The sequence below is a fragment of the Schistocerca serialis genome, chromosome 3, assembly GCF_023864345.2.
Source record: "Schistocerca serialis cubense isolate TAMUIC-IGC-003099 chromosome 3, iqSchSeri2.2, whole genome shotgun sequence".
NCBI lineage: Eukaryota > Metazoa > Arthropoda > Insecta > Orthoptera > Acrididae > Schistocerca > Schistocerca serialis.
In genome coordinates, this window is record NC_064640.1 from 304,593,719 (window position 1) to 304,614,261 (window position 20,543).

The window sequence follows — 20,543 nt, forward strand, 5'->3', positions numbered from 1 at the left end:
CTATGTGTGAAGTGCAACTTCTGGCTGCATAAAATGTGTACAAAAATATGCTTAGAATTTATTGGAGACAATATTCACTGGTCACGCCTTGACTGCTTGCAGTACGAAAAGATAAAACTGGCTTCCACAGTGAGTTTGCAGGAAGAAATTAATAGAGTGCTTCTTAGCAACACTGACACTTTAAAAGCCGAATTACAAGTGCAGAAGAAAGAAAATTGTGACCTGAAACATGGGAAAAAATGTCTTTGCAAAACGGCTGTGGCGATAGACGAAAATAACACCAAAACAGGGTGGAATGATACAGTTATTACCTCAAATAATGAGGCTGCTACACCTACAGAAGAAACTCACCCATTAGTCTCTATAACTGAAAATAAATACAAGTGGACAAGTGTACCATACAATAAAAAGGATTTGATATGTTTCAGTAATGAAAAACAGAGCAAAACAACACAAATTCCTTGTTATAGGCGAGTCTCTGCTGAAAAATGTGGTGGTGCCAATTTCCCCAATAGACATTTGTCCAAGAATCAAGACCCACCAGTTGAAGATACACTTTAGCATCATATATAACTCATAGGATGGTTCAGCAGAGGCATCTTGGACGAATTACAAATGAGTCTTCATCTGTGTAGGTACAAATTCTCTTAGAAGCAACACTGAAGAGGAAATTGTAAGTTAAACAAGAAATTTAATTCAATCTGCCAGTAACCTCTACAAATACAGAGTGAATAAATCATAATTTAAAGAAAACTGTGATGGTTTAGGAGCTGAGTCTATAAATTTGAATACTTTATTAAGCAATAAATATTTGGGTAAAGACAGTCTTCATTTAAATAGGTTAGGATCCAAAATTCTTAGTAAAATGTCCCTTGAGACATGTAAAATTCTGAAAAATGGGATACCTTATAAGAAATGATGGCGATGAGAAACAGTGTTTGGTAACGAAAACAGCAAGACCAAAATGGTACCATGAAAGAGTAAGCGTGAGAACATAAAAAGGAAAGAATGTCGCTACATCAAACACTTGAATATAAATGGTCTAAGTGTTGACTTTTCAAAAAAAGGTCAAAGTGAACAAATCACAAATTATTCTATCTGAATGTAGAAACATAAAACTTATTTGTCTCAATGAACATTGTTTTACTTTTGACAATATTAAAAATCTTAATAAAATTGAAAATTTTTAATTAACCAACAGCTTTTGTAAATTAGAGAAACCACATGGAGACTCTTACATACTTGCACATTCCAATATAAAATATGAAATAAGAAATTATTTTAACCATTTGAATGAAGAATGTATATTTGAAAGCTACTGTGTCGAATTGAGGGACCTAAATGTCATGGTAGTTTCTATTTACAGAGTACCAGAGAAAGCTACAATTGAAGCTTTTCTGGTGAAATTTCATTGCCTGCCTGAAAAACTCAGTAAAGGAAAAAGGAAAAAGATATTAATATTGAAGTCAGCAGCTATTACTATCATGCTTGAAAGCAATGACATATCAAATTCACTAACTAAATAAACTTTGGCTTCAAAGTAAAATTCATGCAAAGTATTAGAGTAAATGCAGTCAGTGACCTGTATTGACAAAATTCTAAAAAATTATTTATTTCAAGATGTTTATAAATTTTGCATAGATTTAGGACTCTATGACCACTCTGCATTGTTAACTGGACTACCAAAAATTAACTCAGTAAGTTCATGCAACAAAAGCCACATGAAAAAGAACTTCAATGAAAAAAATTCATTTACATTTAGAAATAAGTTATGAGAGACTGAATGGCCTCAGAACAGCTTTATTTCCAGTAACAGTAATGTTAACAAATCTGTAACTAGCTTTCTTGAAATGTTTAATGAAGTTTTTCCACTTGGAAACATATGTAACAGAAGACTAATAAACTTAAATGGATAACTCAGGGTATAAAAACTTCTAGTGCTAGGATGAGGAAACTCCACAATGAACTGAAATATAATGAAAATGTAAATACGTGCTATATTTATAAAAGTTGTGAAAGCAGCCAAACAAAGAGCAAACAATTAGTTCATTGTACAACATAAAAGTAAGACAAAAGCAGTGTTGTCCATTGTCTAATCAGGGTTAGGTGTTGGAGTAAGTACTAATGAAATACCTAGGATTAAAATAGACGATAGCTTTATTGTAAACCAAGCTCAAATACCAGAGTGATTTAAATGAGTTCTTCATAAATCTGGCAAAGTCATGCAGCAGAGTATCAGAGTAAAGTAAATCACTTTGGACCCCACCAAGCAGCATAGCGCCTTATAGATTTTTAAAGCAGTCACAATAAAGGATGTGGAAAATATTATATTATCATTAAAAAATAAAAACTCTGCTCAGTGGGATGGGAGACCCACTAAAGCCATTATAACAGTGTGTGACATAACAGCACCTCACTTATGAAATTATAATCTTCCTACACAACAGACAAAAATTGTTTGAGGAGAATCGTAAAATAATTTCATGCTACACACACACCACCTGAAATTATATACATGCACTAAACTGTATACGGGATGACAATATATAACAAGTTAATGGGCAAAAACATATTTAATACAAAGCTAGAAGTTCTAAAAATGAGGCTACAGCAGATTCTGTGGAAGGAATGCTACTACTCAATACAAGAATTCATAGAGGATGAAATGATAATTTGAGCAAGGAGTAATTAGGTGTTACATTTTATTGTATGTATATATAACAAAATTGTATTATTATTATGATTATTGTATGTATATATAACGAAATTGTATTATTATGATAATGATGCTGTTTGTTAAAATCAGCTGTTCTATGTTTATGTTGAAATTTTACTCCAATTTTGACATGTGTCATGTACTTGAATCAAATGAGTCATATTATGTGCATTAAGAGACAAATAAACTACATTTCACAAATCACCGCCCCCATACACGCAAAATAAAGCAATAATACCAGCCTTTTTTTCCTCTCTCTCTGCTTTCATTATCCAAATGGAACAATATAATTATTAAATGTTGGTTTACAGTAAACTCCACCAGAAAATGTTCATTCTTTTCATATTTATCCTGTGGCTCAGAGTTTCCACTACAGTGGACAGCTGTTAATGGTCGCTTCTTTGGTGTTTTCATTCAGCCCTGAGGACACAAATGTACACTGCCCACTGCAGTGCGCACTCCCTACTTGTGTTGTGCCGTGCATGAATTTGCAGCCTCATGACTAATTGAAAAGGCCACAGAAGTGATCATTAAAAGCTGTCCATTGCAGTTAAAATCATGCACCACAGTGTTAATATGCGTGGAGTAAAAACAATGAGAGAAAGAGTTGTTGTGCCAATGTGTAAATGGCTCACTTAAAAGGTATTTCAAAAGTTGACATATTCTACACATTTGCAACATAGAAATAAAGTATGCTCTTTTCAGGTAATGCATTAATGTCAACAAAGCTAAGGCGTCTGTGACAGAATTTCAGATGAGCTTCAGCTTATAATTTGTCATCCACTCTTCCTTAATGGGACAGCAATTCATAAATACAGACTGGTGTATATTCTTAAGTTTACATAATCTGTCTGGGACTATAGTGATCTCACAGTCATCTGAAGACTTACTAATAATCTTTCAGACTGTGTGAAGGTCATGTAAAATATTTTGTAGATATTTGAAATGCAGACGTAGATCACTTTCTATTTTGCTTATGAGAGGCTGAATCACAGACACACTATTCCAGAACCTTTTATGCTTCCATTTTGATAGTTTGGAACAGTTACGGTGATGTAATTAGATCAGATGGTAGTAACAATGATGATCATAGTCCTTATGGTGCAGAGGGTAACACTGACAACTAGGTTTTCATGTTACCATTTATCTATTTCTCTGGTGCCTTGGAAAAGACTAATCAGATTTCATTTTATTGTTGTCTCAGCTCTACAGTACTATTAGAATAAGAGTTGTTGGCCTGGACACTACGGTCGCAGGTTCGAATCCTGCCTCGGGCATGGATGTGTGTGATGTCCTTAGGTTAGTTAGGTTTAATTAGTTCTAAGTTCTAGGCGACTGATGACCTCAGAAGTTAAGTCGCATAGTGCTCAGAGCCATTTTTTGTTGGCCTGGAAGTAAATGCTGCTACTCTCAACAGGCAACATTAAACAGAGAAGCCACAGTAGGCACAAACATCAGTTAATCTTTTCTGAAACAATTAATGTAAAATATGCAGTATACAATACAACTCAATTAAGGAAGTTGAAATGAAAAGGAACAAGTGATGTTATCTTGACAATCTTTATTTTCTCCAGGAAAGATTTTCCTGTAAACTGACTTTCCTTATGAAAGTTTACTGTTTCAGAGGTTCCAACTGCATAACAGAAAAGTTTTTGAAAAATTTAACAGGCAAAGATTAACACAGCTTACAATAAAAAGTTGTAATACAATAGTCTTACCTGATATAGAAACACATTTAATGCACTCTTCTTGCAATGCTGCGTCTGTTGCCAACAAGCGCACCTTTGGTGTTGGTGTATAAACATTACTGTACAAGAATATGGGCAGCAGGCTTACAGCTTTGTAATATCTGTGAATAAAAAGCACACAATGGAGTACAATGTAAGGGACACAATATGAAGCATCTACAACCAATTTAGTTATATCAATTAAACTTCAGTCTTCTGCAGACCTCTATATTTATTGTGATTTCCTGACATCTTCATAAAAACCTCTTCATAATATAAAGTACCTTACTAAATTGTAGCCAAAAGTTTGATGGACTACTACGTCATTCTTGATCTAATGCTGAAACAAGAGTTCCAAAATGGTTATTCATTAAAAAGTGTAATTTAAAGCTCGAGCTGAAATTTAATACTGAATGATTATTTACCACATAATTAGAACGAATATAGCATGAAGTTTGAGATTTTCTCCATCTGTCATTACCGACATACTGATACAAATACATGTTATTGTGATTTCAGTCTGAAGGCTCGTTTGGTGCAGCTCTCGACACTAGCCAATTCTGTCCAAAACTTTTCATCTCTGCATCACTATTGCAACTCACATCCCTTTGAACCACTGTCAAGTCTTGGTCTCCCTATAAAATGTTTACCTGTATATTTCTTTCCATTAAGAAAACTGTCATTCCTTGATGCTTCAGGGTCAATCCTGTGAATCAATTCCTTCTTCCATTTAAGTTGTGCCACAAATTTCTTTCCTTCCCAATTCAGTACCTCCTCATCAATTATCTGACCTACCAATCTAATTTTCAACATTTTACTGTAGCCCCACACTTCAAAAGCTTTTATCCTCTTTTTGTTTGAACTGTCTATCACCCACATTTCAGTTTCATACAAGGTTCGACCTCAGACAAATATCTTCAGAAAAGATATCCTAACACTTAAATTTATATTCATTGTTAACCAATTTCTCTTTCAGAAATGCATTGCTTTTTGTTGCATGTCCGTATTCATCTACTTTGACCATCATCAGTTATTTTGCAGTCCAACTGCAACTGTTGCCTACTTTTAATGTTTCATTTCCTAAACTAATTCCCTCCACACCTACCAATTTAATTAAAAGACATTCCATTACAGTTCTTTCACTTTTCTTGGTTTTCATCTTATATTATACCACCTCTTCCAAGTTCATATACATTTATAACAGAATCGCCATGTCAGTGCTAAGTCTTGATGTTCTGATTTCTTCTTACTGAATGTTCATTCCATTTCTAAATGTACCTCTTCAATAACATCAGGTATAGGCTACAACTGTTTCACTGTCTTGTCAACTACTGCTGCCCCTTCACAAACTTCAATACGAACTGCAGTCTGACATTTAGTATTTAATCATGTCCAACAAAAATTCAAACTATAGCTGATTTTGTACATAAATAAGGTAACTCTGTGTGTGTGTGTGTGTGTGTGTGTGTGTGTGTGTGTGTGTAACAAAGATTGAAGATAGGTTTCAAAAGAGACTGGGGTACTATCAATAGATTTATAGTAACCAATTTAGCAAAGATATAAGAACAAAACCGGTACCATAAAAAATCTGAGCTACATGCTAAACCCGCCCCCCCCCCCCTCCTCCACTCTCTCTCTCTCTCTCTCTCTCTCTCTCTCTCTCTCTCTCTCTCTCAAATTCAGAGAAGGTGGTGTTAGGGAGTAGGAAGATTCAGATGACATCAATCATTAAGCAGTCATTGCATTAGAGCGTGTGCTTACTGGCATGCTGTGGTACTGGATGGCTCACTTTGGCCTGGACCACAATGCGGTGGTCATGCCCATATAAAAGCCTCCCCCCCCCCCCCCCCATGCTCTAGTGCAATGACAGCCTAACAATCCATGTCATCTGAATCTTCCTGCTCCTCATCACCAGCTTCTCTGCATTTCTTAGATGGTAACTGTCCTTACAATACATTGTTCAATTATACAGCCCTCCCGATCTCAAGCTCCAAGAGCCCCTGTCCCATGACTACCACTTCACCCCATTAATCTACATGGTCCACACTTCTACTTTGCCACACACAATTCACCAAACCCACTCCCCCATACCACCATGTGCTGTCCTCTGCCTACACCAGGGTGGGCTCAACATTGTCACATTCCTATCCCATCCCCCTGCTGCCTCTCCTCCTCCCCCTTGTTCCCCTCATTCACTCCACCAGACACACCCTCCCTTCTCATTCGCTCCACCTGATACACCCCTCACCTCAATTGGGCTGGATCCTAGGATAACATCACTGTGCAAGTGTGTGTATGTGTATTTCTGTTCCCCTCTTCTCTTCAAGGAAGTAAACTGCAATTATCATTAAGTATTCAGACAATCTCATTTACATGCCTGCTGATCACCCAGAGCCTCAACTATGTGGGGCGTGGTTACCTAAACTCCAAGGTAAGGAATACTTAGATAAACTGTTTAATTGAATGGGAAACCTACTTTCCATAATATCTGAGTAAACAGTACACAACAGGAATATGATACTAAAAAAAAATATACAGGTGAATAATATCAACCCAAACATCAAAATTAAGTAATATAAAACAGCAGAAACTAAAGAAACTTGATATAAAACAAATTGCCATGAGAAGCAAAGGAGATGATCATGTCACTGGAGACCAGGAGGAGAAAGCTTTCTTTAAAAATGAAATATACTGCATTGAGTGCCATCGGGAAAACACAGAATAAGAACCAGACAGCATTAAAAAAAAAGGGGGTACACACAAAGTATGGAAGGGTTAGGCCCTACAAAGAGTACTTAAGGAAAGAATTTTATTGAAATACCTTAGCACGGAACAGGACGCAATGGTTGGGGGCATATGTTACAGCATCTGTGACTAGTCCGCTTGTCAGTGGAAGGAGCATTAAAGGAAGAACAATCAATAGGATGGACAAAGACACTGAAAAGAGTTTATTGAGGATATAGAGAGTAGTAGATATTCAGTAATGAAAAGGTTAGCAAGGGGTAAGATGAGACAAAAGGGAGCATACCAAACCAGTCAGAAGATTGATTACTACTTAAAAAGAAAGTTGCTGTCTTATTACTTAAACAGCACAAAATGTTCAGAAAACATAAAAATTGGTTTCCGCAGTTTGTTTCAAACTTTTCATGTAATATTTCAATTTTAAGTATGCACTACTTATAAATACTGGCAAGAAGTGTTCAGTAAGTCATCTGTACCTATTATACTTACAGGAGGTTTTGTATGCAGGCTTTAACAAGACTGTTCTCAACATCTGCATCAACAGCTATTTGTGCAATATGCTTGAAGCCATCAACATGAGGCAGCAGCTGAAAAATGAAGTAAAAGAAAAATTTGTATTAAATTTTATTTTAAAACTAATATGAAACTGAATAGTGAGTTTATGTTTGGCAACAGATGATAAGGGAAGGAAAGGTCTCTGGCATTTATCTCAGAATTACTGTTCACTGTTCATATAGGAGTTTATTATACTTATATGATTTTTTTTAATGAATTTCTTCTGCATTATGGTCAGAGAAGAAGAAGAAGAAGAAGAAGAAGAAGAAGAAGTAGTATTTACGGAAGAGCCAGCCACAGCATGCTAAACTTCTTGTAAGCCCAATATGCAGGTTGAGGCTGGGGCTGTCTCAGCTTTGCTCAATCCTCCTTGGGAATATTAGCTACAGCATGACATTTCATAGTATTGCTGTGTGATATTTTTTGGTTGGAACGACTCTCTTCAGTTTGGCAAATCATGTTGTCAGCACTGCTTACCCTTCGCTATTTGTTCATGGTATATAAAGGAAGTACACAGATCCAGCAGCTGTTTGCACAAACAGAGGCAGTCTGGTGATCTATCATCACAAGCCTTTAAAAATGAAGGGAATGAGAGAAGAGAAGGTTGAGAATTCTCAACATCTAATATTCAGTTGCACAACCAACACGTACTGCAAATTTGCTATGAAACATTACAACATCCTACATAAAGAATTTAAAGATTAAGAAGACCAAAAAATCACAACAATCAAGAAATGTGATTCATTGTACTGTGCATCAAGAAGCACTTTGTGCTAAATTTGTTGGCATGAAGCATGTGAAGAAATTAGTGGCATGACCAGTAAATTTTCTGAAGTAATATGATTATTCCACTGTCAGCTGCAACACTTTTCGATGGAATTGAAACAAAGAGTATGGAGACTTTATATATTTCTGTAGAAGATGTTGGTTAAGCCAAGAAACATGCCTGGAACCACTTTTTGACTTAAAACCCACTAGTGTTGAATTTATGAAGAAAAAAGGAGTGCAGGAACAAAACTTAGAACATCTAGAATCGATTAAAAACCTCTCATTTTAAGCGGATTTGACTACACTTTGCCCACAGAAAGACACTGCAAGGTGGGAAACAATTTATTTCTGACTTGATGGAGATGCATTTAAAATGAAAATCTCATTGTAGAAGGGACAAATTCTGACAGAAAACACATAATTTCCCTAAGCTCACTGGCATTAAAGAAAATATGAGGTTTGAAAAATTCACTGTGGCCTTGAAAGAATTACAAGGGTAGTTTTCTAAGCATTTTGAGAATACTGCCAATCTTAAATCTGTTTCTGAACTATTTTCAAGACCATTTGGCATTCTGAAAGTGCCTCTGTGAATCTGTACATGGAAATGATTGATTTCCTTGCAAAGTATGAATGTGTGTATTTTATTAATTGGGGGAATCATGGAGAAAAAATACAATTTTTTGACAATGTGTGATAATTTAAATTTTGGGGTTGCACAAAGAGCCTCCCATCCTTGCCAGACTTGCCTGAAGAGCAATCCCAACACACCAACACTCTCTTGCAGGTTTATATTTGTAATTATATGCACTTTGATGATATTTATTGACTATGAATTGATCTACATTGTATATTCCGTGATGTACGTTCGCTTGAAGAGAAATACATCAATGTTATATTCCAGTCATGGTGTTGTGTGTCTGCAATATTCTGGTGCCAAAACTTGTGTAGGAATTACAATTCTCTGAGTGATTTCAATAATTAACGGCTTACTTCACACTGCAGGAAACAAATGACATCAGCCAGCATCACAAGATAAGTCCATTTCAACATAATATGACTGCATGAATTGCTTGCCACAAAACATAGTTTACAGCATCATTCAGCAACTTAGTTTTGTACTGCAAGTGCAATTGTTAAAATGTTCAAACTGAGAGTAGCCAGTTTTGTAACCAAAGTCTGTCATAGAGCAGCAAGCAGTTAATAGTCTGTGGTGGCTTCAATGTAGATTTCCTAAAGGATTCTGATAGGAAAAATGACCTGAAACCTTATTTGGCTCCTACAATTGGATTTCAGTAATTAACTTTCCAACATGGGTAGTAGGACATTAATTGATGTATCCTTTGGTGAACGTCAAGCAAGAAAATAGCTTTTTATCAAGTAACAACTGCTCTCTGGCTATGATGCACAATTATTTACAATAAATAAGATAGTGCCTTACAGTATTGATACTCCACGTTGAAAATCTGTTAGAGTAATTAATGACTCCAACACAAATGTTTTGGTTTACACGAGATAACCTGGGATGAAATTTATAATGAACTAAATGATAATATAAAATTAATCTATTTCATGATACAATCATATCATTACTTGAAAATAGCTTTCCATGTAAGCTGATCATAAAGAACATTAAACAGCCATATAAGCAACCATGGGTGACTTCAGGGATTGAAGTATATTGTTAAAGGAAAAGGGAAATGTATCTTTTGCAAAGAGCAAGCAGAGACCCTGCAATAAGTGCACACTATGAAAACTACTCAAAATTACTAAGAGAGGTTATTAAAAAGTCAAGGAACATGCACATAATGTGAGGAATCAGAAATTCTCACAATAGACTTATGGCTATATGGAATGTAGTGCACCAACAAACAGGACATTCAGCCACAGAACAATCCATATTACTTGAATGGAAGGGCTATAAATGATAGGTCACAGCCAGCAAATCCATTTTAATAACCATTTCTTAAATATAGTAGAAAGGGGCAAACAGTTCAAGATACAAATCACAGCACTATACTGAAAAAGCAACTCCCATACAGTTCAACCATATGAATGTATCAGCAACTTCTTCTGAAATTAAGAAAAATTACACAATCTCTCAAAAATAAAAGGTCACTTGGTTTTGATGGTGTTTCCAACAGAGAACTAAAGATTTGTTTGCACATAATAAGCCCAGTCTTATTTCAAATATTTAATGCATTACTAACTCAAGGCATTTTTCCAGAGAGACTGAAATATGCAATTGTTAAACACCTCTTTAAGAATGGTGATAAGAGAGCTGTCAATAACTACTGACCTGTTTCACTGCTGACATTTTCCAAAATTTTGAGAAGGTGATGTACGAGGTGCGACAATAAAGTAATGAGACTGATTCTCTTTGCAAGATGTGGCAACCCTGCAGGCTTGCGTAGGCACAATATCTTTGACCTTGGTCTATAAGCTGCTTCTAGTCCAAGCGGCACACTGATGCAACTGCTCAGTTGTGAGTTGTGCTGTAATAAGTTAACATCTGTTTGTGTCTCTCGTCACGGAAATGGAACCGCATAATACTGCGCAACGGTATGCCATTTCTTTTTGCGTTAAATTGGGTGAAAACGCGACGACAACTTACAGTAAGCTTCAGAAGTCTTTTGGAGAGAAGATTATGTCAAGAGCTCAAGTTTTTCATTGGCATAAAATGTTTAGTGAAGGTAGACGAATGTTGAAGATGAAGACCGCAGTGGATGAGCATCAACCTCACGGATGGATGTCAACTTGGCCAGGGTGCATGGACTAGTAGGATCTGACTCAAGATTATCCGTGAAAATGATTGCAGAAGAACTGAACATCAATCGAGAAACGGTTCGTCTAATAATAACTAAAGATCTTGGTATGATTCTGAATCACTACAATGCACCATCCAATACTGCTCTGTCAGTACAGCAATTTTTAACCTCAAAACAAATTTCAGTACTACAATAGCCACCTTATTCACCAGATATCGCTCATTGTGACTTTTCTATTTACAAGAGTCAAAACGGCGGTCAAGGGACACCATTTTCAAACAACACAAGATGTCCAAAAAGCTGTGACGAGGGTCTTGGAGGATATTACAGAAGTTGAGTTCCAGATATGTTACCATCAATGGCAGAAGCACTGGAAAAAGTGTGTGCAATCAGAAGGGAACTACTTTGAAAGAGACAACACTAAACTTGACTAAAATGGTAAGCAACATTTTTTTTTCACATCAGTCTCATTACTTTATTGTCGCATCTCGTATTCTAGAATAGAATCTCACCTTAGCACCAATAGTATTACTAGCTAATCACAGTTCAGGTGTTAGAAGGGTTGCTCTACTGAGAATGCTACTTAAACATTCACTTGACAGATTTTACAAGCATTAAATAATAAAATGGCACAGGTTTTTTTTTTCTGTGTCCTTTGTAAGACATTTGACTGTGTGAATCACAGTATTCTTTGATAAATTGAAATTTTATAGGATTGATGGTATAGCCAACCAATGGATAATGTCATATCTAACAAAAAACTGCAGAAAGCCGTACTTAGTAATTCAACCAATATAGTCTGGGGATGTTATTCTGATGGGGGAAGAAATCACAAATGGGTTCCCCAAGGCTCAACCTTAGGTCCATTATTGTTTCTGATAATGTAAATGATCTTCCATCCAATACACAACAAGCAGAAGTAGTTCTTTTTTGCAGATATGGTAATCAGTCCAAGCACACATATAGAAACAGAAGTATCATTGACTGGTCTCATCATCAGTTTTAAAAAGATACATGATAATAGGAGATTCTGACATACATACTGAGGAGGGCATTGATAGTGAAAATAAGTACATACCAGCCAACTTGTGAAAAGGGTTATCAGTGAAACTCACACGTGACAAAGAAATCTAACGATTTTTGACATACCCTGGCTTGACGAAAATAAAAATACTTCTGGACTAGAAAATACAATAATTCATGCTTTAAACAGGATACCTCAATGAAATCATGCCCAGTTACATCATAGACCAATGATTTGTAGATGAACATAACAAACAAGAAGAAATCCATGTTAAACAGCAGCAGGAGTGGCGAATACTTGTTTGGAGCATACATAACAGGACTTCCTCGATAAATTAAGCAGATATGCAACAACTGACAAAGGCTTTACACAGTAAAACTTGTTTAATGAAACACATGCAAGAAATAATATAATATACAATGCAAATCACATTCTAGTTCGTCTTTAAATTAACAGTTGTGGTCTTTTTAGCTTCCTGCAAAAAGTCTTGAGAAAATGTTTTGTCATAACAGGGAGCAGAGACTCACTGAACATGGATGATCTGAACTCTGTTCTATTTTTCTTCACAAGGCTGAAAACATGTTCACATTCTGCATTGCTATGGAGTATGATGAGAATGGAGAGCATTACTCTAGAAATTCAGCTATACTTAAGAAGTCCATCGGCTCCACTAATTCTTGATATTTGTGCCCAGCCGGAATCACTCACAGCATCTTGATTTGCAGCCAAAGTGTCATCTCCATGGACTGCATCTGAAGCTCATTCACCACCTCATCTGTAGTTTCATTCTCTTCCTTGCATAACATGATAGGAAACTTGTTGTGACTCGCCGATTATTCAAAGTGCCGCCGCGCAATTATGCACGTCCTCTACGTGCGGCGCTGTCTGCCAGCCATGCAGCAGCTGCGCCACCTAAGCGGCCAGCCGAGCAGCGGCCGCTAGACTGAGACTCAGTGTTTAATCGAATGCCGACTTGTACACAGGTCAACTTACTCTGTGACTTATATGTGTTGTTGTGTCGTTCCTAAATATATGTGTTAAACTTGAAGTTCTAACAATTGGTGACGAGGATGAGATTTCTCCTTTTCACCGTTGCCTCACTGGGTTCCATGGCTACTGTCGAGCAACTCTTGCAAAATCTCTTTGAACAGCAAACGCTTCTAACGGCGGCGATTCGCGATCAGCAAACGCTTCTAACAGCGGTGATTCGCGATTTCGTCGCGGCATCAAATGCGGGGCGTTTCTCGTCGTTGGCTGTACCTCCTTTTCCACCTTACGATGAGATGGCGGAAGACTGGTCTGATTATGAAAAACGTCTTCGACAGCACTTCTTCGCATTTCATGTCACGGACGAACAACCACGTAAGTCTCTGTTCCTTTCCTGGATTTCACCTCAAATGTATTGGTTGTTGTCGCAATTGGCTCCTTTGAAGGATCCTGCGTCTTTGTCTTTTGCTGAAATGTGCTCACTTCTGTCTGTCTATTTTCAAAAGCAAACGCATGTGGTAGCCTCTCGTGTTGCCTTTTATCGTTGTCAAAAACAACCGAATCAATCCTATCGTGCTTGGGCTGCTGAACTTCACGGCCTCAGTCGAAAGTGTCAATTTGTTACTGACGTTCACAAAGAATCCTATGCCGATTCCATGGTCCGGGATGCTATTATCCGGTCGGCGCCCGACAAAGAAGTTCGGCAACATGCCCTTCAGTTGGCGAATCCGACTCTAGATGAAGTTCTCTCCATTGCGCAGTCTTTTGAAATTTCTCGCGCCGCTGGGGCACAAATAGAAGTGTGGGGTGACATCGGGGAAATACAACCTCTGTGCGCTGTTGACGACGTGTGCGGTGCGTCCCCGCCGGCCGACGTGGCCGCAGTACGCTCCCACGCGCGGCCTCGGCCTAGCCGTAAACAACCCACTACGAAACTGCAGCACAATCGCTGGCAACTTCCTTCATGTCCGCGGTGTTTTACGAAACATTCACGCGAGGATTGTCCCCAACGTTGGGCTGTGTGTCACAATTGCAAAAAGAAAGGTCATGTGTCTTCCGTTTGTAAACCTGACCGCATACATGATGTTCATGAACATGACGCTGATTCTGATTCTGTGTTGTCTGTCAATTGCACTTCTTCCCTTTCAGGGAAGTTATTCCTCACTGTCCAAATCCTTGGTCGAGATGTTCGCATGCAAGTGGATACCGGTTCTGCCGCCACTATAATTAATTCTCAGCCGTATCTTCAGCTGGGTTCTCCACTCCTGTCCCCTGTCACTCGGCAATTACGGATGTACAATAAACAGAAGATTTCTCTCTTGGGACAGTTTAATGCTGAGGTATCTTACAAATCCGTTGTTCGCACTGTTGCCACATTTGTGGTCGACCAGAGCAACGCAGAAAATCTTTTTGGTTTCGATGCCTTTCGCGTTTTTGGGTTCTCCATAGATGACTCTGTCAATATTGTCTCTGACGCTATTCCTTATGCTCAATTGGATTCCTTGTCGACTACATTTTAGTCCCTTTTTTCTCCTGGGTTAGGCCGTGCGACCGACGTTGAAGCTCATATCATGCTCAAACCCACTGCTCGGCCTAAGTTTTTTCGGGCTCGGCCCATTCCTGTGGCCGTTCGTGATCGGGTAAAACGGGAGTTGGATCGTCTCACTGCGTCAGGGGTCTTGCTTCCTGTCACTTCCAGTGAGTGGTCCTCTCCTGTCGTTGCCGTTGCTAAGCCCAAAGGTGATATTCGTCTCTGTGGCGATTTCAAAGCCACTGTAAATGCTCAATGCCTCATCGACACTTACCCTATGCCCCGTCCTGAAGAACTGTTCACTAAACTCGCTGGAGGACAGTATTTTTCTAAAATTGACCTGTCAGAAGCTTATCACCAACTTCCTCTCGACGCTGCTTCCCGGCAGTTTCTGGTCCTTAACACGTCTTTCGGCCTCTATCAATACCAACGCTTGCCATTCGGGGTTGCTCGCGCCCCTGCTCTCTTTCAGCGATTCTTGGAACAATTATTGCTCCCTGTCCCTGGGTGTATCAATTACACGGATGACATTGTTGTCACTGGCTCCACCACTGAAGTACATCTTCAAAATCTCCGCACACTTTTTAATGTCTTACAGACTGCCGGTCTTAAGTGTAATCTTCAGAAATCACAATTTTTTCAGGCATCTATCATGTACTTGGGGTTTCAACTCTCTCGGGACGGTATTCGTCCGCTTCAACACGCTGTCGCTGCGATCGATGCCCTTCCTCGCCCTACATCTGTTAAGGAACTGCAGGCCTTCTTGGGGAAAATAGCATACTATCACAAGTTTTTACCGTCTGCGGCGTCGGTGGCTCAGCCGTTGCATCGCCTGTTGCATAAAAACGTGCCTTTTCACTGGTCCGCGTCATGTGACGTGGCTTTCCGGAAATTAAAGACTATGCTGAAACAGGCCCCGTGCCTGGTCACTTATCGACCTGGCCAACATCTTGTTCTTGCCACAGACGCCTCTCAATATGGGGTCGGTGCAGTCCTTGCGCACCGTTTTTCTGACGGTTCGGAACAGCCCATCGCTTATGCCTCCAAAACGCTCACGGATGCCCAACAAAAGTATTCTCAAATTGAGAAAGAAGCTTTGGCCATCATTTATGCTCTTCATAAGTTTGGCGTTTTTCTCTATGGCTCAAAATTTCATCTTGTTACGGATCACAAACCACTTGTTTCCTTGTTTCATCCATCAACGTCACTTCCCGACAAGGCTGCACACCGCCTCCAGCGTTGGGCTCTTTACTTGTCCCGTTTCAATTATGAGATTCATTTCCGGCCCACGGATCAACATGCGAATGCTGATGCTTTGTCTCGCCTTCCCATGGGTCCTGATCAGGCATTCGATAGGGACGAACTTTTGTGTTTCGACCTGGATGTTGCTGAGCAGCAGGTTGTGGACGGGTTCCCCATCACTGGGGACAGGCTGGCGGCTGCTACGGGTTCTGACCCTACCCTCTCCCGGTTTTTACGCTGTATTCAGAAGGGTTGGCCAGATCGCCCGTCCGCTAAGACTTCTGATCCGTTGCGGAACTACTACCCTTTGCGCTACTGCCTCACGGCTAGGGATGGTGTTATCCTCCTCTCCACTGACAATGCTTCACCACGTGTTGTGGTACCTGCGTCTTTGCGTGCTTCGGTCTTGCGCCTCCTTCACCAGGGGCACTGGGGTGTGTCTCGCACAAAATCTCTGGCGCGCCGTCATGTGTACTGGCCTGGCATCGACTCTGAAATAGCACACACGGTCGCTGCCTGCGGCCCTTGTGCGTCACAGGCCGCTGCCCCGAAGTCTTCTTTGTCACAGTGGCCTTCGCCTGAGAAGCCCTTGGAGTGCATTCATGCTGACTTTGCGGGACCCTTTTTAGGTACTTATTGGCTCCTCGTAATTGACGCCTACTCTAACTTTCCTTTCATTGTCCGTTGCACGTCACCTACCACCGCGGCAACCACCAGTGCTCTTGCCCGCATTTTTTCTTTGGAAGGCCTCCCCTCTACTCTTGTTACTGATAATGGTCTGCAATTTGCCTCTTCCGACTTTGCGGATTTTTGTACTCGTCACGGCGTTACGCATGTCACGGCCCCGCCGTTCCATCCACTATCCAACGGTGAGGCTGAACGGCTGGTCCGCACATTTAAGGCTCAGATGCGGAAACTTCTGACTTCTTCTGCTGCTGATGATGCGCTTCTCCAGTTCCTGGCGTCTTACCGTTTCACCCCCATGGGCGATCACAGCCCGGCTGAGCTCTTACATGGCCGACAGCCCCGCACGCTACTTCATCTTCTGCGGCCTCCCACCTCACGGCCGCGGGTGCCTTCACTTGGCCGGTTCACCGACGACGACCTCGTCTGGGTACGGGGATATGGCAGGTGGCCAAAATGGAGCCCGGGCCGCATTTTACGACACCGTGGCAGACGCCTGTATGAAATCCAGATGGACACGGGTGTTGCAGTGCGTCATTCGGACCAGCTTCGGCCTCGGGTGCCAGCAACGCCTGTTCTGAATGCCGCCACACCACCTTTGGCTCTACCTGATGCTCGGGATCTTGGCATCTCTCAATACTCACAACGCAGCCCTCTCACCGTCATCGCGATGCCAGCACCAGACCGGACGCCACCAGGAGACGTGCCCATGCAGGAACCGGAGGATCATCCTCTATCAGAGTACATCTCCTCGCCTCCTCCTCCAACGGATGTCGATACATCGCCCACGTCTCCTGTCATCTCGACCCGTTATCATCGGGGACACTTCCGTTCGTACGGGAAGCCTCCTCCTCGAGACTTTACGGCGAGTCAAACAGCGCCTATGGATGTTAGCCATCTCCAGGACACCTCCATCACGACCAGTGCAACATTTTCAAAGGGGGGAAAAGTGTTGTGACTCGCCAATTATTCAAAGTGCCGCCGCGCAATTACGCACGTCCTCTACGTGCGGCACTGTCTGCCAGCCATGCAGCAGCTGCACCACCTAAGCGGCCAGCCGAGCAGCGGCCGCTAGACTGAGACTCAGTGTTTAATCGAATGCCGACTTGTACACAGGTCAACTTACTCTGTGACTTATATGTGTTGTTGTGTCTTTCCTAAATATATGTGTTAAACTTGAAGTTCTAACAAAACTTTTCCACGAAAAAACGAATGGAAGAAAACTGTGCATCTTCAATTTTTGTCTAACCTAGCAACTTGAGCATGCTTTAACACATCATTCTTGAGTGGAAACTTGTTGATGATGTAGTCACAGGCAGTACAAAAGTAGTTTCTCACTGATGAAAAGGAAAGGGCTTCATCTGTATCCTGGAGATCATTCACTATGTTCGAAGTCTGAATGCCAATAACTAACTCTTCATCATGAATAAAGTTGTACTCGACTTCAAGCAATGGGCAGTTTTTGACAATTTTGGGCTCAACAAACTTGGTGAACAGCTGCTTTAGCAAATCCATTAGGTGTTATAATAAAATGTGAACTTGTGGGGAAGAAGTCTGAATGGCATTATTCAATTTATCAAAAACAGGAATAGTCACAGGAAGAAAAGTGCAAAAGGCCTTGTTCAAGTAAGAGGGCAGGAACATAAACAATTTTTCCTTGTGTGTTGTAGCAGAAGTCTTACTTTTTAGGATGGGTTTGTCACATTTGGAAGAATATGCTTTTCTCTTAGGGGCATGTGTTCTCTTCTTCTGATACTCTTTGGATCCACTTTGTTCAACTCTAGATATTCTGAAAGATGTCAAGCTTGTGGAAATGTTTTGGATACATAATATTACTTCCTCCTTGAAGAAAGAAGGAAGCAGATCCCACTGGTTCAGTAGTCTATCCAAAAATCTGTCTAAAGATAGCCACCTAGTACATACATGCTTCAGAATTTTCTTTGTCTCTTTATTTTACAAGTTCTGAAATTGCTGGTGGTGGTCTTCTTCTTCTTCTTCTTCTTCTTCTTCTTCTTTTGACACTCTTCTGTAAGATATAAAAAATATCAACAAGGATCTCATCCACTTTCAGTGATAATCTTCTAGCACATTTGTCAGCTGCTAGATTAATCAGGTGGATAATGTAAACTACAATGGCAATATCTGGTTGAACTTCCTTCAGAACTGCACAAACCCCATTTTTGTGTCTTATCATAACAGAAGCACTGTCAGAGCAGAAAGTCACACAGTTTTCAATTGATATGCTATGAGAATTCAGCTGTGATAACATCAGGTTACCTATGTTTCGCCCTGTCGAGTCCCCGTCGAATGCTGGTATGGATAGCACAGTGCTCACTACTTTTTTCCACGAAATATCACAGAATGTAACAAAAACAGGATACAAAATGGTGTTCACATGATTTTTTTCCATTTGTGGCCAAAGAAAATGGCTCATTCTGAACGCATTTAACAACTACAGATGATGCATTTTTTGTCATTTTATTTACATTGCATGTCATTTTCGTGTGAGCACATCTATATTTCTTTGCAAGATTCTGGTGTGGGAAACATCATCTTAAATAAAGCACCAGCATGATCAGCCACACTTAAGGGCACATTGTGCTCCACCAAAAAGGAAGTAAACAGACATTCGACCCCAATTATGTCACTGTCAACATTTCCAGACTTGGCAAAAAAGGTGATGATTTTCTTGTTATCTTCCTTCAATGTAACATAACTTATGTGTTTACCACACTTCATATGATTACTTAAATCATTTCTTACACCATGTGCAATACTATTATTACACCCACATACTGTGCACAAGGAAAATTTTTCTGCCCTTCTTGATTTCAGTATGCACAGAAAACCAATAGAAAAGGATTCTTTAAATGTCTGGAAATACTGTTTCTTGTTGGATTTATTCATGAACCCTACAATAGGAATACAGCATATCAAAATTTCCAAGAACAAATGCCTCAATACGTACTGAAACACTGAAAGGAACCTGGATCACTAAATGTCACATAAAGTTATAACATAAACACTCAAGGCAGTCAAACACTTCAATGAAACATGTCAAAGCACACAGTCTTAAACCATTAACTGAACACGATGCCAACCTTGTGGACAAAGAATATGCACATGGTAAAAATAACACACACACATGGAATGAATGTAATTAGTCCATACGTGGTCAAAGTATATGGGTTAAACCACAAGTGGATAGAGCGGAACAAAATGCCTGTCGGCATGTAAGATTCACAAGGAAGAATCCTGACTTTAAATTCAATTCAAATGATGACACAAACATCACACGGTTAAAAGTACCAATCACATTAAAGAATGAGTTATTGACAATCGTAGACTTGCCTTCAAACCACGCAAACAATCGATTGTATGGAAGTGGGCTAATTATAGAATATTAATGTTTAAAATTTTTGTCCACAAAGTCATAAAATGACACCGTCCATCCGTAAACAGCTGCAATTTCTGTAAATTTTACAAATAAACCACAAACGTTGGCAGGTTTGTAATAAGTATATCTAAGTTAGTGTAACGTAAATTTGAGTTTGTATGACTGCTCTTATAAGTATTACCAAAATGAAATCAACAGGACAGTATGTAGTTGTGATACAAAATTTATTAAATTTTAGGCCCATTTTTGTTTGTTATTTAGGACTATAATTTGTTTCAGGCATTATGAGTTCATGGAAGCTTCAAGATGTGGGAGTCTGTCTAGGAAAAATGCTAAACTGCTTTCAAATATACCACGTGAAATTATGGATGGTTGAAAACTCTATGCCCCAGTGGTTCCAAAGTG

The 20,543-nt window shown here is 39.6% G+C and overlaps 1 protein-coding gene across 3 annotated transcripts in view; it reads right to left on the reverse strand.

Annotated features, from left to right (window-relative positions):
• Positions 1-20,543, reverse strand: part of LOC126470098 (GATOR complex protein NPRL2) — a 176,523-nt gene that overhangs the window by 60,630 nt on the left and 95,350 nt on the right. For all 3 annotated transcript variants that reach the window (XM_050097665.1, XM_050097667.1, XM_050097666.1), the window contains exons 6-7: positions 7,675-7,772; positions 4,435-4,565 (exon numbers count right to left, since the gene is read on the reverse strand). In XM_050097665.1, the coding sequence (XP_049953622.1) occupies positions 4,435-4,565; positions 7,675-7,772 (229 nt within the window). The remainder of the gene's footprint in view (positions 1-4,434; positions 4,566-7,674; positions 7,773-20,543) is intronic.